This window comes from Ursus arctos, chromosome X (genome assembly GCF_023065955.2).
Source record: "Ursus arctos isolate Adak ecotype North America chromosome X, UrsArc2.0, whole genome shotgun sequence".
Classification (NCBI taxonomy): domain Eukaryota; kingdom Metazoa; phylum Chordata; class Mammalia; order Carnivora; family Ursidae; genus Ursus; species Ursus arctos.
In genome coordinates this window covers 14,304,331-14,323,495 of record NC_079873.1, presented here as the reverse complement: position 1 = coordinate 14,323,495, position 19,165 = coordinate 14,304,331, and the positions used below count along the sequence as shown (strand labels likewise).

Genomic DNA, 19,165 nt, shown 5'->3' with positions numbered 1-19,165 from the left:
ATTCACAATTCAGAGATGGAATTTTATATTTAAAGGTAATTGCAACATTAGAATTCAGAATTTTTTTTTCCTGTTTACTTTTATAGATGTATCAGAAAGTGGCAAATTTGATTATTTACTTGAGTGAATTGAGTAGGTGTTTGTGAGATCCTTAAGTAATGAATCATCTCCAATTCCAACAAATTATATATGCATATATGATGGATATATACATTTTTCCTATGCTGTATTAGGATAATCTCCATTACCAGAAGCAAAAAAAAGTTAAAAAAGTTAAAAGAGCCAGCTGCTCTTTGTCAAAGGAAAATATATAGCTATAATGTATTTCACTTAAATCAGTATGAGTTTTTGCATTTAGGTAGAGATGTGAAGTACTTTTTGCAACCAAAGTAATAAACTATTTTTAAGTCAAAATGAAAAACTTAAAGGTGCTATCTTAATGCAGTTAACTCAGGCTTCCCTATCATCCTCTTACATATTGACTGGGCAGCAAAGAAGAGCTTTTTTGTTTGTTATTCAATTTTGAAAACAGTGTCTTCATAACAAGATAGACTAAAAATGAAAAAAAAGTTCTACTTATGCTATTTCATTACTATTTTCTGATGAATTATGTGTGTGTGTAACTTGATCACTTATTCCAACATTTTCTTTAAAACTACCAGCAAGCATATTTGTGAACCTCTCCTGGCCTTGAAACTTCTTATACTATTGATATACTCAAAGGAATATAATGAAATATTTATGCAACCAAGTTATTTTGTGTGTAGTGACAGTGTCTTTCCGTTTTTGTGTGTGTGAATATTGGTTTAAAGCATGTGTTTTAGTTCCAACTGTAATGTAATTGGAATTTATAAACTGAATTCTGGTACAGCATATATTCCTAGCTGTTCTTCTCCCTAAAAAAAAACACTTAAAGTAGTGACCAATTTACACTGAGGCCTGTCTTTTGAGACCTCAAACATTCTAGAAATCAAATTCAGAGTAAAAAATTAAAGGTTAATCAGATGTTGGGAAGGAGGATGATATGAAGAGTAAGGGATTGTCTCAGTTCTCACAGAATTTTCTCCTTGGCCCGTTGACCTAGACTTGTGTAAATTAAACCATAGCAGATTAAACATTGCAAGAAGGAACCGAGAAGAACAACAATGACAGCCAGCCCCCCTCCCAATTTTTTTTAAAACCACAATGTCCTGGGACTATATGATTTAGGTATAAGTAGCCAGTAGCACAGCAGATTACATTTAGTCATTTAGCAAACATTTTGGGAGCCCTACAAGTAAAAGACACTGTGGATAGACAATGGAGAATACAAAAATGAACCAGACGTAATACTGCCCCTAAAAGCTTAATTCTATCAGGGTGAGGTAAAACATGTACACAAACACAACAGAAGAGATTTTAGCAAAATGGTTAAGCATTCAAGGACCTTTGTCCAGTCTAACTGCGTGATCTTGTGCAAATCTTTGAGCCTCAATATTCTTAACTTTCAAATGGACATTATTAACAGTAACAACCCTACAGGCTTGTAATAGGCTTTAGATAAGAAAAATGTATATAAAGGCCCTAGTAGGGTACAAGATATTTAGCAAGAGTTCAATAAGTGACAACTCATAGTATTTATTATTACCATTTTCATCACTACCATCGTTAGACCCTAGGGACCATAATTTTTATTTTCTTACGCCTCATGGATCCATTCTATCCAAAGTGCATGGTGTGTCTCCTTTTCCCTTTCGAAGCAAGGACAGTGTACTGAAACCTGTCTTTTTGGGGTTTTAACAGACTTAGGTTTGAATCGTTTTTCTTTCACTACCAGCTTTCTGATCTTCAAGGATCAGCAGAACTTGGTAATTGATAAGGTACTGGACAAAGGAAGAAGAGAATCAAAGATGACTTCTAATTCAGAAAGACTGGGTATTAGTAATGCTTATTTAAAAAGGAAGCAGTTATTTTGGAAGGCAAAGGAGTTTGATTTCTTAAATATGTAATGTTTGAAGTGGTTGTGAGGCATTTTGACTGATGTTCAATTGGCTACACTAGAAATTTTGGAGAGAGATTGAGATGAGAGATGCTGATATAGGAGTCATCTACATAGGGATGTTGCATCACCATGGAACAGAATGAGATTCTAGACTCTAAAATTACTAGGATCTAGAGGAAGAGACTGAGTGACTAGAGAAGATCAATGGCTAGGACAGGAGGAGGAAGTAGACACAGAGGGGTAATAGAAGTAGGACAACCAGAGAACCTGAGGCTCAGAGATGAGAGGTGTCTGGAATGAGGGGTGACCTATCACTCCTGAAGTGTCAAGAGAATAAGGACTGAAACACTGAAATGGGGTCTGATGACTGGGAGGTAATTAGGGTTTTGGAAAGCAGTTGTGGGAAAAGGAAGGTAGGTAGTGGCCAGATTGCAAAAAGTAGAGTGTCCCAGCAACTCTTTGTATTTTCAGTGTTGTTATATTTATTACCAAAATCTTAGTTATCAGGAAAAGGTTAGTCTGGTAAATGTATAATAGTGTAGAGAATCTTTTCTACACCAATAAAAATTTGATGTCCCAATTTAAGGTCACTTGATTATTTCAAAAAATGTGGATTTTAATATCTGCCAAATGGGAGGTTCAGTGAACAAGTCTAATAATGCTTAAGGTTGGACATTACGTATTCCCACCTATGGGACTTCTGTCTGGGAAATATGCAGCAAATTTTGCTGTTGGTACAGGAACAAGCTTATCTTTTTCAGCTGTACATTGTTTATTTTTATACCTTCTCAGATTGAGATTCTATATAATTCCATCCATTTTATAACAACTGGTCAATGGCTTAAAGTTGAAAAGGGCCCTGGGAGATTTCTTCCTTGTCAGACTTGTTAAGTTCCTGTTCTTGTAAAAATGTTTATCCTTACTGACTCTTCACATAGTGGTCTCTAATTTGAGACTCAAGGTGTATTACTTTATCTTCAAACAAAACAAAACCAAAAAAATGGAAAAGCAAAACAAACAACCTGAAACAAACAAGTAATGGAAAGGCCCTGTAATCTTAGAATTATAGACCCATTAACTTGCTAAATAGTTCTTTAAAACTCTTTCTCAAAGAAAGAAAAAAAAAACACTTAGAATTTTCTCCAGAATCACGTAAGATCAATGGGAATTTTAGGTTTAATAATTCTACTATTGGGGCGCCTGGGTGGCTCAGTTGGTTAAGCGTCTCCCTTCAGCTCAGGTCATGATCCCCGGGTCCTGGGATCGAGCCCCACGTCGGGCTCTCTCCTCAGAGGAGAGCCTGCTTCTCCCTCTCCCTCTGCCTGCTGCTCTGCCTACTTGTGCTCGCTCTCTGTCAAGTAAATAAATAAAATCTTCAAGAAAGAAATAAATTAAAAAAAATTAAAAAATAATTCCACTATTAATCATTGTTTAATCGTACTGAGAAAATGGCTGAAGACAATGCAGGAATTTTCAAAGCATTTGTTGATCTCTTATTAGCTCTTAATTCTATAACAAGATACAATCTTCAAAACAAATGGTTTTGTAAGGGATCCCAGAATATCAATGCTTGTTCAAAGTTTGCTAGATACATTAACTAGATTTAGTGTACCTGTAGTATGTTGGTAAAAGAAATGTCAGTGTTAGACACTTATTATAAAATAGTGCTAACCAGGGGTGCCTGTGTAGCTCAATCGGTTCAGCGTCTGCCTTCTGCTCTGGCTATGATCCCAGGGTCCTGGGATTGAGCCCTGCATCCGGCTCCCTGCTCAGCAGGGTGTCTGTTTCTCCCTCTGCCCCTTCCCCCACTCATGCTTGTGCTCTCTCTCTCTCTCTGAAATGAATAAATGAAATCTTTGAAAGAAAATAGTGCTAACCTAATACTTTTCTTTTGGCTGACTTATATTTGAAAAAAAATTTTTTTTAACACAGTGAAGTTGCTCCTTATATGCATTCAGTGAAGCAACTTCTCTGTATGCTGGCAAAAACAAAACAAAGCTTTTAATTTTTTTTCTTGCCCAAATTTTCTCTCCCATATAACATGGAGAACTACTTTGGCAGTCCTATTTGAGTCTTTCTTAAAAGTGCTGAAGCAGTTCAAAGTATATTGGGAGCAAAATTAAGCTTTTCTGTTGTTTCCTATGCAGACGACGACTGTGTGAGATGCGTTTTTATTTCTAAAAGAATGATAGGCTTTTAATTTTTTCCAGAAAGACAACAGCTGTGCTATCTGCATATCTGGTATGTAAGTCATATAGATATGTTCTTAGCTCCACGGCATATCTTTACTTGAGGCACTGGGTATTCAACTATGAGTTGATGCCAGCAGTATTTACCAGTAGATCATGATCTATTCCTTTGGCTTCTATAATCTCTACCTTTGTATAGTGATGAAAGACATAGATGAATTACAGTGTAATGCTGGGGCATTTTAAGAGAGACAAAAGAACTTTTCTGTTTTCTCAAATTATACTCAAAGATAGTTTCTATTAAATTAACGAGCATTCCTCTACATCAAGATCTGTACATATTCCTCCTAGTACTTAGTCCTAGGAAAATGTTTATCCTTCCCATTGAATTGGCATATTTAACTTGTAGTGAAACTTATATAGACCAGAGAGAAATTAATCATTCAGGTTGAATACTAATTTTTTTCTAACTAGTACATTTTTATTTGCTCTTTTTTTTAAGGGGTGGGTAGGGGCAGAGGGAGAGAGAATCCCAAGCAGGCCCCATGCCCAGCACAGAGCCCAACACACGACCCTGAGATCATGACCTGAGCCAAAATCAAAAGTTGGTCGCTTACCCAGCTGAGCCACCCAGACACCCCTATTTGTTCTTTTTATTTATTTATTTTTTAAAAAGATTTATTTATTTATTTATTTATTTATTTATTTATTTATTTGACAGAGATAGAGACAGCCAGCGAGAGAGGGAACACAAGCAGGGGGAGTGGGAGAGGAAGAAGCAGGCTCATAGCAGAGGAGCCTGATGTGGGGCTCGATCCCACAACGCCGGGATCACGCCCTGAGCTGAAGGCAGACGCTTAACCGCTGTGCCACCCAGGCGTCCCCCTATTTGTTCTTTTTAATACTAGAAGGCCCATCCTTCTATAAGTATGTTTTTATATTGGAACTACTAAGCCTTTTAAAAAATCGCATGGTATAGGACATAACAATTATATAGAAATGGTGAAAAGTTTTGGTGATCAAACAATATTAAAAATGATAAATATGTCATAAACTTAAAAATTGACCCAATGCCTTAGTAAATGTATTTTCATCTAACTTGGTGTTTGTCACTTTTTTTTTAAAGGGACAGGGCAGAGGGAGAAGGAGAACGAGAATCTTAGGCAGGCTCCACCCCCAGTGCAGAACCTGATGTGAGGCTTGATCTCATGACCCAGAGATCATGACCTGAGCTGAAATTCAGAGTTGGAAGCTTAACTTACTGAGCCACCCAGGTGCCTGGTGTTTATCACTTTTTAGGTTACAGAATAAGCACTAATTTTTCTCCTGTTTGAGTGTTAATCTTGAAATAGTGGAGTTTTTCCTTAAGGCATGAATTTTTTTTTCAAGATTTTGTTTATTTATTTGATAGAGACAGAGAGAGAGCATAAGTAGAGAGAGGGAGAAGCAGACTCCCTGCTGAGCAGGAAGTCAGACATGGGACTCGATCCCAGGGACCTGAGATCATGACCTGAGCTGAAGGCAGATGCTTAACCGACTGAGCCACTCAGGTGCCCCAAGGCATGAACTTTTAAAAGGCATTTATTATTGTCCAGTTTTTGTTTTTAGCTAAAAATGTTGGCTTTATGAATTATAATATGGGCAGAATTTTATTAGAAGATTATTGATAAATGGAATTTGGAAATTATGTATTTAAAAGTGGTTCAAATGTATATTATATATGGATTTACATATGTGATTTTTAACAATCGAAAGGATATACATCAGATGGTTAACAGCAGGTATTGTTTGATGGTAGGGTTATAGGAGATTTTTTCCCCCTTTTTCTTATCTGTCTTATAATTAAAAAAAAATATTAAAAAAGTAAGCTTAAGCATTCACTTGATTTTACATCTAGTGCCTAGATTGAATCAGAATTTACACGTTCGCCTGGTGCCTGGGTGGCTCAGTCAGTTGAGCATCCTACTCTTGATTTCAGAGGGTCCTCTGATTGAGTCCCGCGTCGGGCTCCACACTGGGGGTGGAGCCTGATTGAGATTCTCTCTCTCCCTCTCCCTCTGTCCCTCCCTAACCCTGGCGCCCCCTGCTCTGTGGTGCACTCTTCTTTTTTTTTTTTTTTTAAGACTTTATTTATTTATTTGAGAGAGAGTGTGCGCAAGCCAGAGAGAGAGCACGAGCGGTGGAGAGGGGCAGAGGGAGAAAAGAAGCAGACTCCCTGCTGAGCAGGGACACTACCCCCCCCCCCCCCCAATGGGGCTCAGGACTCTGGGATCATGACCTGAGCTGAAGGCAGATGCTTAATCGACTGAGCCACCCAGGCACCCTCTCTCTCTTTCTCTTTCTTAAAAAGAAAAAAAAAAAAAACTTACACATTTGCATATGTCGAATATAAACCTTTGATAGTAGAAATATTGGGGAGAATCAGGAGGGATAAACAAATCAAGGAAATATATAAATTTCGGAATATTTGAAAAGAAATATTTTATAGTGATTCAACAGTTCCAGACATCACCCAGTGCTCATCATGACAAGTGCACTCCTTAATCCCCATCACCTATTTCACCCATCCCCCCTGCCCACCTCCCCTCTGGTAACCTTCAGTTTATTCTCTACAGTTAAGAGTCTGAATGGTGTCTTCAAACAACTCACTGCACTTTAACACCATGAGGACTGAAACGGAATGCTTATTGAGTCACTGACTCATGCACTCATAAACAATTTGAGTTCTTTTTGTGTATTGAAGGCTTTATTTGGCATGACTTTGGACTTCACAAGGGATACATCTGCTCACTGGTGTTGAGTGACTATGATAATTGAAAAGGAAAAGTTTCCAAACTCTGAAAGAGTTGATCTTATCTAATATGGCTAATCTCAAACTAAAGGGATCTGGAATTCTTCCTGTCTTTATCTGGGGATAAGTAGTGTTTATTTTATTCCTTGGTCTGTGGTTCTACCTTTAAAATAAGTGGTTTAGATTCCAAAGCATTGGTTTTGAAGTTAACAACATTGCATTTCATTTAACGCTAAGAAAGTTCTGTTTTTATAGAAATACTTATTTTAGGGACACCTGGGTAGCTCAGGTCATGATCCTGGGGTCCCGGGATCGAGCCCCATGATGGGCTTTGCACTCAGCAGAGAGCTTGCTTCACCCTCTCCCTTGGCCCCTCCTCACTCATGCTTGCTCTCTCTCTCACACTCTCTCTCAAATAAATTAAAACTTTTTTTAAAAAAAGATTTTATTTATTAATTTGACAGAGAGAGACACAGCCAGCCAGAGAGGGAACACAAACAGGGGGAGTGGGAGAGGAAGAAGCAGGCTCCCAGTGGAGTAGGGAGCCCGATGCGGGACTTGATCCCAGGACCCTGGGATCACGCCCTGGGCCGAAGGCAGACGCTTAACGACTGAGCCACCCAGGTGCCCCATAAATAAAATCTTTAAAAAATTATTTTATGCCCACCAGCAGTGTATGAGAGTCCTGGTTTTTCCATATTCTCATCAACGTTTGGTATTGTCAGTCTTTTTAATTTTACCCGTTTTATGTAGTCATATCTCATTGCGGTTTTAACTTGTGCTTCCCGAATACTAATGATGTTGAATATCTTTTCACACGCTTCACAGGCCATTTGTGTATCTTTTTTAGCAAAGTGATCATCGAAATCTTTTGCCAATTATGTTTTTATTGCACTGTTTGCCTTTTAAAAATTGAGTTGTAAGAGTTCTTTATATATTCAGGATGCACATCTTTTATCAGATACATATTTTGCAAGTATTTTCTCCTATTCTGTGGCTTATCCTTAACAGTATCATTTGAAGAGAAGTTGTTAGTTTTGATGAAATCCAGTGTATCAGTTTTTTCTCTGATGTGTTGTGCTGCTTTGTGTCATATTTAAGAAGTCATAGTTTAACTTGTTGTCACAAGGTCTCTGTGTTTTCTTCTAGGAATTTTATAGTTGTGGGCTTTACATTAAATTTATAATCTTTTTTGAGGTAATTTTTGTGTATTGACTTCTGAGATAAGTATTGTTTTTTATTTTTTTGATACATGGAAATGTTCCAGTACTATTTGTTGAAAAAAGAAAAACCACCAAAACTATCCTTTCTCCATTAAATTACCTTGGCACTTGTGTTGAAAATCTATTCACCATATAAATGTGCATCTTTTGGGACTTTGTTTTGATCCATTGCCCTATATGTCAATCCTTATGCCTGTACCACTCTATCTTGATTAAATATTGCCTTTGGATAAGTTATTAAATCCAGTTTATTAATATTTTCTTTTATAGTTAACTAGTGCAATTTTATGCCTATTTAAGAAATCTTCCAACTTGTGTGCATGGTATGTGGATTTATTTATTTAGGTCTTCTAAGATTTACTTTTTTTTTTCTTTTTTAAGATTTTACTTATTTATTTGACAGAGAGACAGCCAGAGTGAGAGGGATCACAAGCAGGGAGAGTGAGAGAGGAAGAAGCAGGCTCCCAGCAGAGGAGCCTGATGCGGGGCTCGATCCCATAACGCTGGGATCATGCCCTGAGCTGAAGGGAGACGCTTAACGACTGAGCCACCCAGGCGCCCCCGAAGATTTACTTTTAGTCATCTATATACATAAATCTTCACCTTCAAGGGTTGCAAGATTATTTACTTAACTAATGGGAGCAATGATAACAGTTGAGATCAAGAATTCAGTTATGGTTTAGAGATTTGAGGGAAGAGCATAGGAACCTGGGTATATCCTTCTACGTGTGACCCATCCCTCAGTTTTTCAACTGAGCCCCTTCTTATAGTAGTGGAACTTATTTTAATGTAATTCACAACTTTTTGCTCTCTGATTAGAGTTGGTAAGTGCCTTCACTCCCTACCTGGATTACAGCTCATCTCCCTTTACTTACTGCTTGGATTCAGCACCCTCTATATATTTCACTTTTTCTTTTCTTTTTAAATTTATTTTTTAAAAAGATTTTATTATTTGAGATAGAGTGAGCGAGAGAGCACGAGCGGGGTGGGGGGCAGAGGGAGAGGGAGAAGCAGGCTCCCCACTGAGCAGGGAGCACAATGCAGGGCCTGATCCCAGGATCCTGGGACCATGACCTGAGCTGAAGGCAGAGGCTTAACTGACTGAGCCACCCAGGCGCCCTCACTTTGTTTTTTTTTCTTTAGCCACTCGACTATGGTCTTTAATTGAAAACATCCTCACTCACAGTGGTATTGAATATTTAATTCATTTGATTATTCCAATCTGAGTTTCAGGGCTGATGTCTCAAAAGGGGAGGTAATGCTTTGTGAATCATCTCTTTATGGGTGACTTCTGAAGGCATGGGCCCTGAGAGACTGTAGAGGGAGATAAGAGCCCAGAAGAAACCTAAGCAACTCTAGTGTTTCATAATCAAGTAGAGGAGGCAGGAGCCTCCTTAGTGTCCACTCGTTTTGTGTCTTCAGCCTAAAATTCCTCTCTTTCTCTTCTCTGCTCATCGAAGTACTCATCTTTAAAGGACCAGTTCAAGTGCCACTTCTTTTGAAAAGGCTTCTTTTATATTCCCAGTTAATTGTGTTTTTGTCTTCACACAGAGCACCGCTTTTACCTCTGTTAATAGAGTTTGTGTTTTATTCTTTGTTCGATAATTATTTGTTAATATGTCTCTCTCACTAGATTTCCAAGGTCTTTTGTAGTAGATTGTGTATCTTCTGTCTACACAGCACCAAGCATATACGAATTCTGTAAATATTTATTAAATCAATGACTATATCACACCTGGAAACAGATGGTGTGATACAGAAAGGAACAAGAAAGGCTTTAAGAAAGGTGGGATTTATGTTTGGTCTTAAAGGATGGATAGGATTTCAAGAAGCAGCAGAAGAAAGGGTATCTCATGCAGATAGGACAACATGATGAGTTTTGAGCTAGGCCACAGGATAGCTGTAGGTGGTAGATGTCAGGTGGCTTTGAAATTGTGAGGGACCTTAAATAGGCCCAGAAGATTTTTTGTTCAATTCAGCAGTCAGTGAAATCACTGAAGCAGGTAAGTGATTTGGGCAGAAAGCAGCTTAGTCCATATCTGACATGTATTGGGTAGGTTGTGGTGGGGAAAGACCCTTGTGGCAAAAGGAGTTAGGCAACTATGGTATTAGACCAGGCAGGAGCTAATGAGTGTATAAACCAGTTAGTGCCAGGGGAAAGAGAAATGAGAGAATGCATGTTGGCTACTGATTGAATGTGTGAGTGGAAGAAGAGAACCTCACACATTCAGTCATACCTGGGGTATTAAATCCCAAGTACCTGGAAGAGTAGTGTGTTGGTAGGAGAAACAAAAATGTCAGAAGGAAGGGGCAAATTTTGAGGAGATGTTTTCTGAGTTTAAGTCATTTGAGTCAGAGATGCAGAAGGTGTTCTGGGTGGCTTAATGAATGTCTTCTCCACGGACTTCTTTAAATAAGAAGTTACCTTCCATCATGCACATTATCATGTTCTAATCATAGGCACACAGAGTAATGGAAGATGGATATCCTATTGCCATATTAAATATTTCTGTGTACATACCTTTACTATAGCACTCATATTGTGTTTTATTCATAGGCCTGTTTCTGACTGGATGGAGGTGCTGGAGGGCAAGGACAGTGTATTATTTCTCTTTGTTGTAGATTGCCTAGCATATTGAGGACATGCAGGAAAAGTTTGAATTAATGAATGAATTAGTGACTCACAATACATAGGTCTTTGAACAAGTAATTGTCTTGTTAGAAGACTTGACTCTTGCAGTTCTTACAGGTTTTACCAACACAGTCATAATTCTTCCACCTCTCCATAATATGGGTTTAAGTGGGTTTTGGGATTGGCCTCAGATTGGATATCAACTCTACCAATTGATAATCTGCTCTTTTTAATTCATTTAACCATAAAATTCACCCTTTTAAAGTGTTGCAATTCAGTCGTTTTTAGTTTATTCACAAGGTTGTATAACTATCACCACTATTTAATTCCAGAATATTTTCGTCACCCCAAAAAAGAGACCCTTACCCATCTCATTAGTAGTTGCTCCCCTAGTCCCTCTTTCCCCAGCCCCTGCCAGCTACTAATCTACTGAACTTATTTTTATTCAAGGGAAATAAATTAAAATGATCTAAATCTATAACTGATTTCTAATAATAATGCCCTTCAGAAATATGCTAAAAGGAGGCATTAATTCATCTTTCTCCTTGTAGGAAAGAGTACCAGAAAAGAATACCATGGGGCAAACAGTGAACGAAGGTAAGATTTACTTTCTGGACATGATGATATTTTTAGTTATTCATTTGGAATGACTACCTTTTAGTAGATTGAACTTTTGGAAAAAAAGATGTTTTAGAAATAAAGTCATAGGACATGTTAGGTGCTTAGAATTGGAATTTCAGAACTGAATAGCTATTAAAGATAATTTTGTTTTTCCTTCCTAGTTTTTTTTTTTTTTTAAGATTTTATTTATTCATTTGACAGAGAGAGACAGAGACAGAGAGAAAGAGAGAGAACAGCGGGGGGAACAGCAGAGGGTTGTTCTCCGGCGAGCAGGGAGCCTGATGCAGGGCTCCATTCCAGGACCCTGGGATCATGCCCCGAGCTGAAGGCAGACGCTTAACCCACTGGGTCATCCAGGTGTCCCTTCTTCCTAGTTTTATCAGTGAGAAAACTGACACTCAAGAGAGTTTAAGTGAACAGGTCATACAACTCTGTGACAAAGTCAAAATCAGAATCCAAATCTTCTAACTCTAATATGATTGGTTAAAAAATGCTTCATCCTGGGTTGCTTTGGTGGCTTAGTTGGTTAAGTGACTGACTCTTGATTTTGGCTCAGGTCATGATCGCAGGGTCATGAGATTAAACCCCCGTGTTGGGCTCTGTGCTAGGCATGAAACCTGCTTAAGATTCTCTCTCTCCCTTTGCCCCCCCCATAAATAAATAAATGAATGAATGAATGAATGAATGAATAAATGCTTTGTCTTATCTTGCTTTAGTGAGAAGTCTGCTCACCCTGCCTTGAGTATGCTACACTCATTTGCACTCTTTCTTTTGAATTGTATAGTTGACCTTTGTACAACATGGGTTTGAATTGCATGGGTCCACTTAAGTGTGGGTTTTTTTCTTATAAATATATTGGGAAATTTTTTGGAGATTTGTGACAGTTTGAAAAAACTCTCAAATGAACCATTTATAGATTTTTAGTAGCTAAGATTTTGGAGAGTCGAAAGTTATTTGTGGATTTTTCAACTGCAGGTGGGGGGTACCCCTAACTTCCATGTTACTCAAGGGTCATCTGTATTTCCTTTTCCATAATACATCCTGAACACCTTTGCCATCCTAAATCCTGTTCTTCCTTCAACACCCAGTTCAAGTCCTGTGTCTCTTATGAGCTTTCTTGTGGCTGACAGCTGAATGTTGTTGTCCTCTGCTATTTCCAGTTTTGTCAAGTGTTTAGTTTAGTGTACTTTCTTTGTACTAGTCAAATCATTTAAATAGAAAGCAGCTTATATATCCATCTCAAATGTTCACACATCTTGAAGAGGCACTGAGTCATAACCAGAAAGTAGATCTGTTACCTTAAATTGTATACCTGGTATCATTCATAGATCCTTCTTTGAGAAACTTGTCATTTGACAATTTGGGCATCAATAACAGTAAAAGAGTGATAGATTGACAACACATTAAGTATGGTTAAATTCATGAGTTCATAATGACACAGCAAAACAAAACTTACCTGTCATCTTTGGAGAATGCTTGAGATCCAGCTCATTATTTTGAAAATTAGAAAGTAAAGGAAAAGAATGAAGTGTTGCTTGTGACTTTCCTATGTGGTATGTACCTTAGGTAATTGAATGATTGAAGAGGGGAGGTTTCTTTCTATATAAGTTTTCTGGCTAATAAAAACAGGATAATAAAATTAGGATACCTCCATTTTGTAATCACTAATGAACTAATGGATCTAGGCAGTAGCCATCTGTGGCTGTTCATATCACAAAAAGAGAGAGAACTAGATATTAGGAGCCTCTTATGAGAAGTACACAATACCACCTGTGAAGTCACCTTCTTTTCTCCTCTCCTCAAAAAAGCAAAACCTGAATCTGGTTAAACTCTTCTGGATCAAAACACTAATACCTTATATTTATTTATGTATTTATTTAAGATTTTATTTATTTATTTATTTGTCAGAGAGAGAGAGAGAGGGAAAGAGCGAGCACAAGCAGGGGGAGTGGCAGGCAGAGGCAGAGGGAGAAGCAGGCTCCCCGCTGAGCAAGGAGCCTGACTCCAGACTTGATCCCAGGAGCCTGGGATCGAGCCTGACGCCAGACTTGATCCCAGGAGCCTGGGATCATGACCTGAGCTGAAGGCAGACGCTTAACCAACTGAGCCACCCAGGCGCCCCACTAATACCTTATATTTAGAGAAAAGATAAGGACCAGAAGAACCCAGCACCGTAGGAGCTAGTCAGCACAATCCAGACTGTAAAACTAAACTGGTGTCATGAGCAAAAAAAAATTCCCAGAGGAAGGTGGGGGGAAAAAGAGGATGAGGAGGAGCCTATAAGTATCAAAAGAGACTTAAGACGCTTATTGTCCATTGTTGTATATGGACTTTATTTGGGTGCTGATTCAAAGAGACACACTTAAAATAAGATATTTGGGGAAATATGAAGACTGACTGCTTAGTTGAAGTTATTATGGAATTACGGTTAATTTTTTTCAGCGTAGTAACAGTATTACGATTAATTAAAAAAATGAGTACTTTAAGATATATATATGGACAAATAATGTCTTAGATTTGTAAAGTCACAAGGTCTAGTGCTATTGGAGCTCTTCAGCTTGGCACAGAGAAAAATCTCTGCCTACTCTATTATATCTCAATTTCCCTTTTATGTTTTAAACTCTTAAAAGCATGCAGTTTATTTCTAGGGTATGTTAATTCTTTTTTTTTTTTTTTTTAATTTTAGAGAGGAGGGAAGGGGGGTAAGCTCCCTTTTGGAGCTTACATTTGAGTGGAATGAGACATACAATAAACAAAGTAAATGAGCAAATTGTAAGATACATATGTTAGAAAGTGAAATCCTATGCAGGAAATGAGGATATTAATTATAAAATTAAAACTGGGTCCTATTAGAAAATAGTTTTAGCTTATAGGTTTTCTTTTTTTCCTTTTTTTAAAAAGATTAATTTATTTATTTTACAGAGAAAGAGAGAGTGAACATGAGTAGGGGGAGGGACAGAGGGAGAGAATCTCAAGCAGACTCCCTGCTGAGCATGGAGCCTGATGCAGGGCTCAACTCCATGACCCAAGAGATCATGACCTGAGCCAAAACCAAGAGTCAGACACTCACCTGATTGAGCCACCCAGGCACCCTAGTTTATACGTTTTCTAAGAGCTCTTTTAGATTTTTGCTATGGCCTTCCAGTGTTGCTCACTATTTTCTTTCATTTTTTAGATTCAATGGATGTCAAGAAGGAGAATCAAGAGAAACCTCCTCACTCAGGTACATCTTCTATGCAAAATGGTAGGTTTTAAAGTAGTTCAGTACAATATATTTTTCTTTTCATTCAGTGTTAATATGAACTCTTATTGCTTTTGGTATAGTCTTTTTTTTTTTTTTTTTTTTTTTTAAAGATTTTATTTATTTATTCGACAGAGATAGAGACAGCCAGCGAGAGAGGGAACACAAGCAGGGGGAGTGGGAGAGGAAGAAGCAGGCTCATAGCAGAAGAGCCTGATGTGGGGCTCGATCCCAGATCGCCGGGATCACGCCCTGAGCCGAAGGCAGACGCTTAACCGCTGTGCCACCCAGGCGCCCCTGCTTTTGGTATAGTCTTGTATAGTAGACTCCTATAAATATAAAACCTGAGCAATAGGAAAGGTAAAAGATTTTATTTTGAAAAATTTACTTTGGTTTTATTTTAGAGATAAATTGGCATGGGATTAAAGTAGAAAAAATCATGTATTTCAATGCTTTTTTTGCCAAATTAAAGATACCTAGTTAATAATTACCATTTATTACCAATTAAAAATGATAATTTGGTTATTAATAAAGACTTTTCTTCTAATATTAGAGTCAATGTGAAAATCCTTTTTTTGATGGTCAAAAGAAAGTTAATTGGATAAAAGCTAGTAGGCATTGGGAGGTCTGACAGATCTGTTCTAGAATCCCGGTCTCATTCTTCCCTGGCCTTTTGACCTTGGGCAAATTACTCAACGTTCTTAGTCTCTTTTTTCTTCTCTGTAACACAGGGATGATACTACTTACTTCGTGGGACTGTTGGAATTAAAGAAAATGAATGTAAAGCATCTAATATAATGCCTAGGCATACAGTAACGTTCAGTAAATGTTTATTAACTTTGAGTTATTAATTCACGTATTAAGTTTCTTATTGTGAGTAGCAAGTGTATAGCACTGCATCAGAGACTCAGGAGATAGGATCTGACCCATTGTACCTGCTCTTAAGGAAAACAAAAAATTAGTCATACACATACAAAAAGCTGAATTTAAAAAAATAACTATAACAGGCTTACTGTGTTTATCAGAGTTTTCCAGGCAAACCTTTTGCCCCTTGTTTTTCTGTTGTACCTGTCCTGCTAGCCCCACTCCTGGGGTAGTTCACCTATGACTTTCTATTCCTACAGGAAGATTGCCTATAGAGGTAATCCGCATGGAATCATTCTTTCTCACTGTGGCTGGGCCCCCAGTTCTTCCTTAGCTCCCTTTTCCATTGGTCTTATTTGTTCTTCAGCAGTTCCCTCCAACTCCCAAAGCCCTCCAAGGAAAGGGAAGCCATTAGGTTAAAATGTTCTTCCTCATTCCTACAAATCTTCCCCATCTGTTGTATTTTTTTAATATACCCATTTTGTTGAGATACAATTCACACACCATAGAATTCACCCATTTAAAGTACACAGTTCATTGGTTCTTGGTATATTCACAGACTTGTGCTGCTATCACTATAATCAGTTTTAGAACATTTTCATCATCCTAAAAAGAAATCCTGTACCCAGTTAGTAGTCACTCCCTGTTTTTCCCCATACCTCTTCTTTCCCTCAGCTCTAGGCAACCCCTTATCTACTTTCCGTCTCTGTAGATTTGCTATACTGGACATTTCATAAAAATAAATTTTAAAAAATATATTCTTAAAAATTGAAACTAGTAATTTTTAAAAATTCTCAAACTTGATTGAAAAAAATGATATTACTTAATTAAATTGACAGACATCTACGGATATTTCTCAGGGCCCTGACCCTAACATCTCATCTTAGAAATCAGTGACCATTAGAAGGTAAGCTCCAAGAGAGCCAGGACTTTTGTCTCTTCTGTTAACTACTATGTGCACAGTACCTAGGATGGTGCCTGGCACATACTGGCAACCTTCTATGGGAAACCTGTGATGAATAAGACAAACATGATTCCTGCCCTCTTTGAGCTTAGGGGGCAAGATTGACATTAAACAAATGCCCAGTTATAGTTGTGATAATTGCTATGAAGCAGTGGGTGCTGATCATTCAGCTGAGAAGCTTCCAACTCTAGATATTTTGCCCATCTTCTTTACCGAGCCTCTGAACCCAAGCCTAGCACTGCTGGGAGACTTTAGGATTCTGATTCACTCTGGAGAAGACCAAGGTGGCTCATATAGATAATGTTCAGTTTGTCAAAATGTGTTTGGGCTAATGTATGGACTAGTATAGAGTACAAGGCAAATAAGAAGGACCACGGACATGTGCAAATAACAATCAGATCACATGGTTATATGTGTATACCTATCTCATGAACAAACCTTTCAGTTGCCAGGCCTCGTTTCTGAGGGAGAATAATATTCCCCTGCTCCGGTTTGTCCATGAGGGTAAGATGCAGAGGCAGGCTGGGTCCTCAGGTTTGGGTAAGACTTTCTGACTATTTTGGCTCCTGGTCAGGAATTCCAGCTGTGGTATTATTGAAGATATGTCAAATCTAAATTTAAGCAAATCTAAATCTAAGTAAAGCCTTTTGCTATGCGTGTTTCCCCTATGTTATTGGTAGGGTCTCAGCACATGGGCAGCCAAACTGAGCGGTTTTGGGGACTGAAAATACTGCCTTAAGAATAAAGAAAAAAGTTAAGGCTCCAGTGGTTAAATGCTACATAGGGTCATTAGCTAGCAATGTGATAGAAAATGATCATATTGCAGAATACTGGTGTAAAGGATTTGCTAGCTCAAATTACAGCCTGTTCAGACACGAATGGTGATAAAATATTTTAAAAAATGTGTTAAATGAATTTTTTTCCAGTGTCATTGAAAAATTTTACAAATGTAGCTGGTTTATCTGAGGTATTATTGTGAAATGATTTTAGTTTCCCTGTCATTATCTTCAATTTACACTCCTTTCTTCCTGGGATGTTGGCTCTTTAATGATTTTATAGTCAGATTTCCCCCTCCATTTGTGTTTTGTTCTTTTTTTTTTTTTTTTAAGATTCATTTACTTGAGAGAGAGAGAGAGAGACGTGAGCAGGGGGAGGGACAGACGGAGAGGGAGAGAGAATCCTTAAGCAGAATTCCCCACTAAGTGTGGAGCCCGATGTGGGGCTTGATCCCACAACTCTGATCATGATCTGAGCTGAAATCCAGAGTCAGATGCTTAACTGACTGAACCACCCGGGCACCCCTGTTTAAAAAAAATATTTATACATTTTATTTGAGAGAGAGAGAGAGAGCGAGTGGGGGTGGGGGCAGAGGGAGAGGGAGAGAATCCCAAGCAGACTCCATGCTGAGCATGGAGCCCAATGCAGGGCTTGATCCAATGACCCTGAGATCATGACCTGAGCTGAAACCAAGAGTTGGATGCTTAACCAACTGAGCCACCCACATGCCCCTGTTTTGTTCTTTTTTTAATGTTCTCCAAGGTCATATGATAGTAGAGCTTCAGTTAGAACCTTGGGTTTCCTGATTGTCAGGTTAGTGCTTAGGAGGTCACTGAAATATCCTGGTCAGTTAATTTTATAACCATGGATCTCCATTTTCACTTTTATTTTATTTTGTGTTTTATTTATCTGAGAGAGAATGAGAGCTAGAGAGAGAGAGAGCACAGAGGGAGAGGGAGAGAGAGAAACAGACTCCCTGCTGAGCAGGGACCCTGATGTAGAGTTTGATCCCAGGACTGGGATCATGACCCGAGCTGAAGGCAGATGCTTAACCAACTGAGCCACCCAGGTGCTCCACAGTTTTCACTTAAAAAAAAAAAATCTATATATCTATATCTATATCTATATCTATATCTATATCTATGTATCTTTTTAAATATTTTATTTATTTATTTGACAGAGAGAGAGAGCAAGTGGGTAAGAGAGAGCACAAGCAGGGGGAGAGGGGCAGAGGGAGAGGGAGAAGCAGACTCCCTGCTGAGCAGGGAGCCTGATGAGGGGCTCAATCTCAGGACTCTCAGATTATATCCTGAGCTGAAGGCAGATGCTTAACTGACTGAGCTACCTAGGTGCCCCCCCCAAATATATATATCTAAAAAATTTTTATTTTAAGTAGCTCCATGTCCAGTGTGGGGCTTGAACTCATGACCCTGAGATCGAGTCCTACACTCTATGGATTGAGCCAGCAAGGTGCTCCTCAGTTTTCACTTTTTTTTTTTTAAACATTTTATTTATTTATTTGACAGAGAGAGATAGGGAAAGAGCATGAGCCAGGGGGAGAGGCAGAGGGAGAGGGAGAAGCAGATTTCTTGCTGATCAGGGAGCCCGACGTGGGGCTCAGTCCCAGGACCCTGAGATCATGACCTGAGCTGAAGGCAGATGCTTAACCAACTAAGCCACCCAGGCTCCCCAGTTTTCATTTTGGACAAAGCTATCCAGTATTAATAAATTTAGGCACAACTATGACTTCTAGTTTATGCATTCCTTTTGTTGAGTGACATATGTATGCTACATCACTTAATTCTCAGAATACCTTGTGCCGTATGTATTACTTTTCCTCATTTTGTAGATGAAGGAACTGAGGCTGAGAAACTGAAATGAC

General features: G+C 38.4%; 1 protein-coding gene across 4 annotated transcripts in view; it reads left to right on the top strand.

Moving 5' to 3' along the window:
• The window catches only part of SCML2 (Scm polycomb group protein like 2), a 92,713-nt gene that overhangs the window by 5,805 nt on the left and 67,743 nt on the right, over positions 1 to 19,165 (top strand). For 2 of the 4 annotated variants that reach the window (XM_048213746.1, XM_048213744.1), the window contains exons 2-3: positions 11,368 to 11,413; positions 14,613 to 14,660. In XM_048213746.1, the coding sequence (XP_048069703.1) occupies positions 11,392 to 11,413; positions 14,613 to 14,660 (70 nt within the window). In that variant the 5' untranslated portion in view covers positions 11,368 to 11,391. Of the gene's footprint in view, positions 1 to 11,367; positions 11,414 to 14,612; positions 14,682 to 19,165 lie in introns of all 4 variants that reach the window. The other 2 variants (XM_048213745.2, XM_026480235.4) reach the window with 1 other exon arrangement.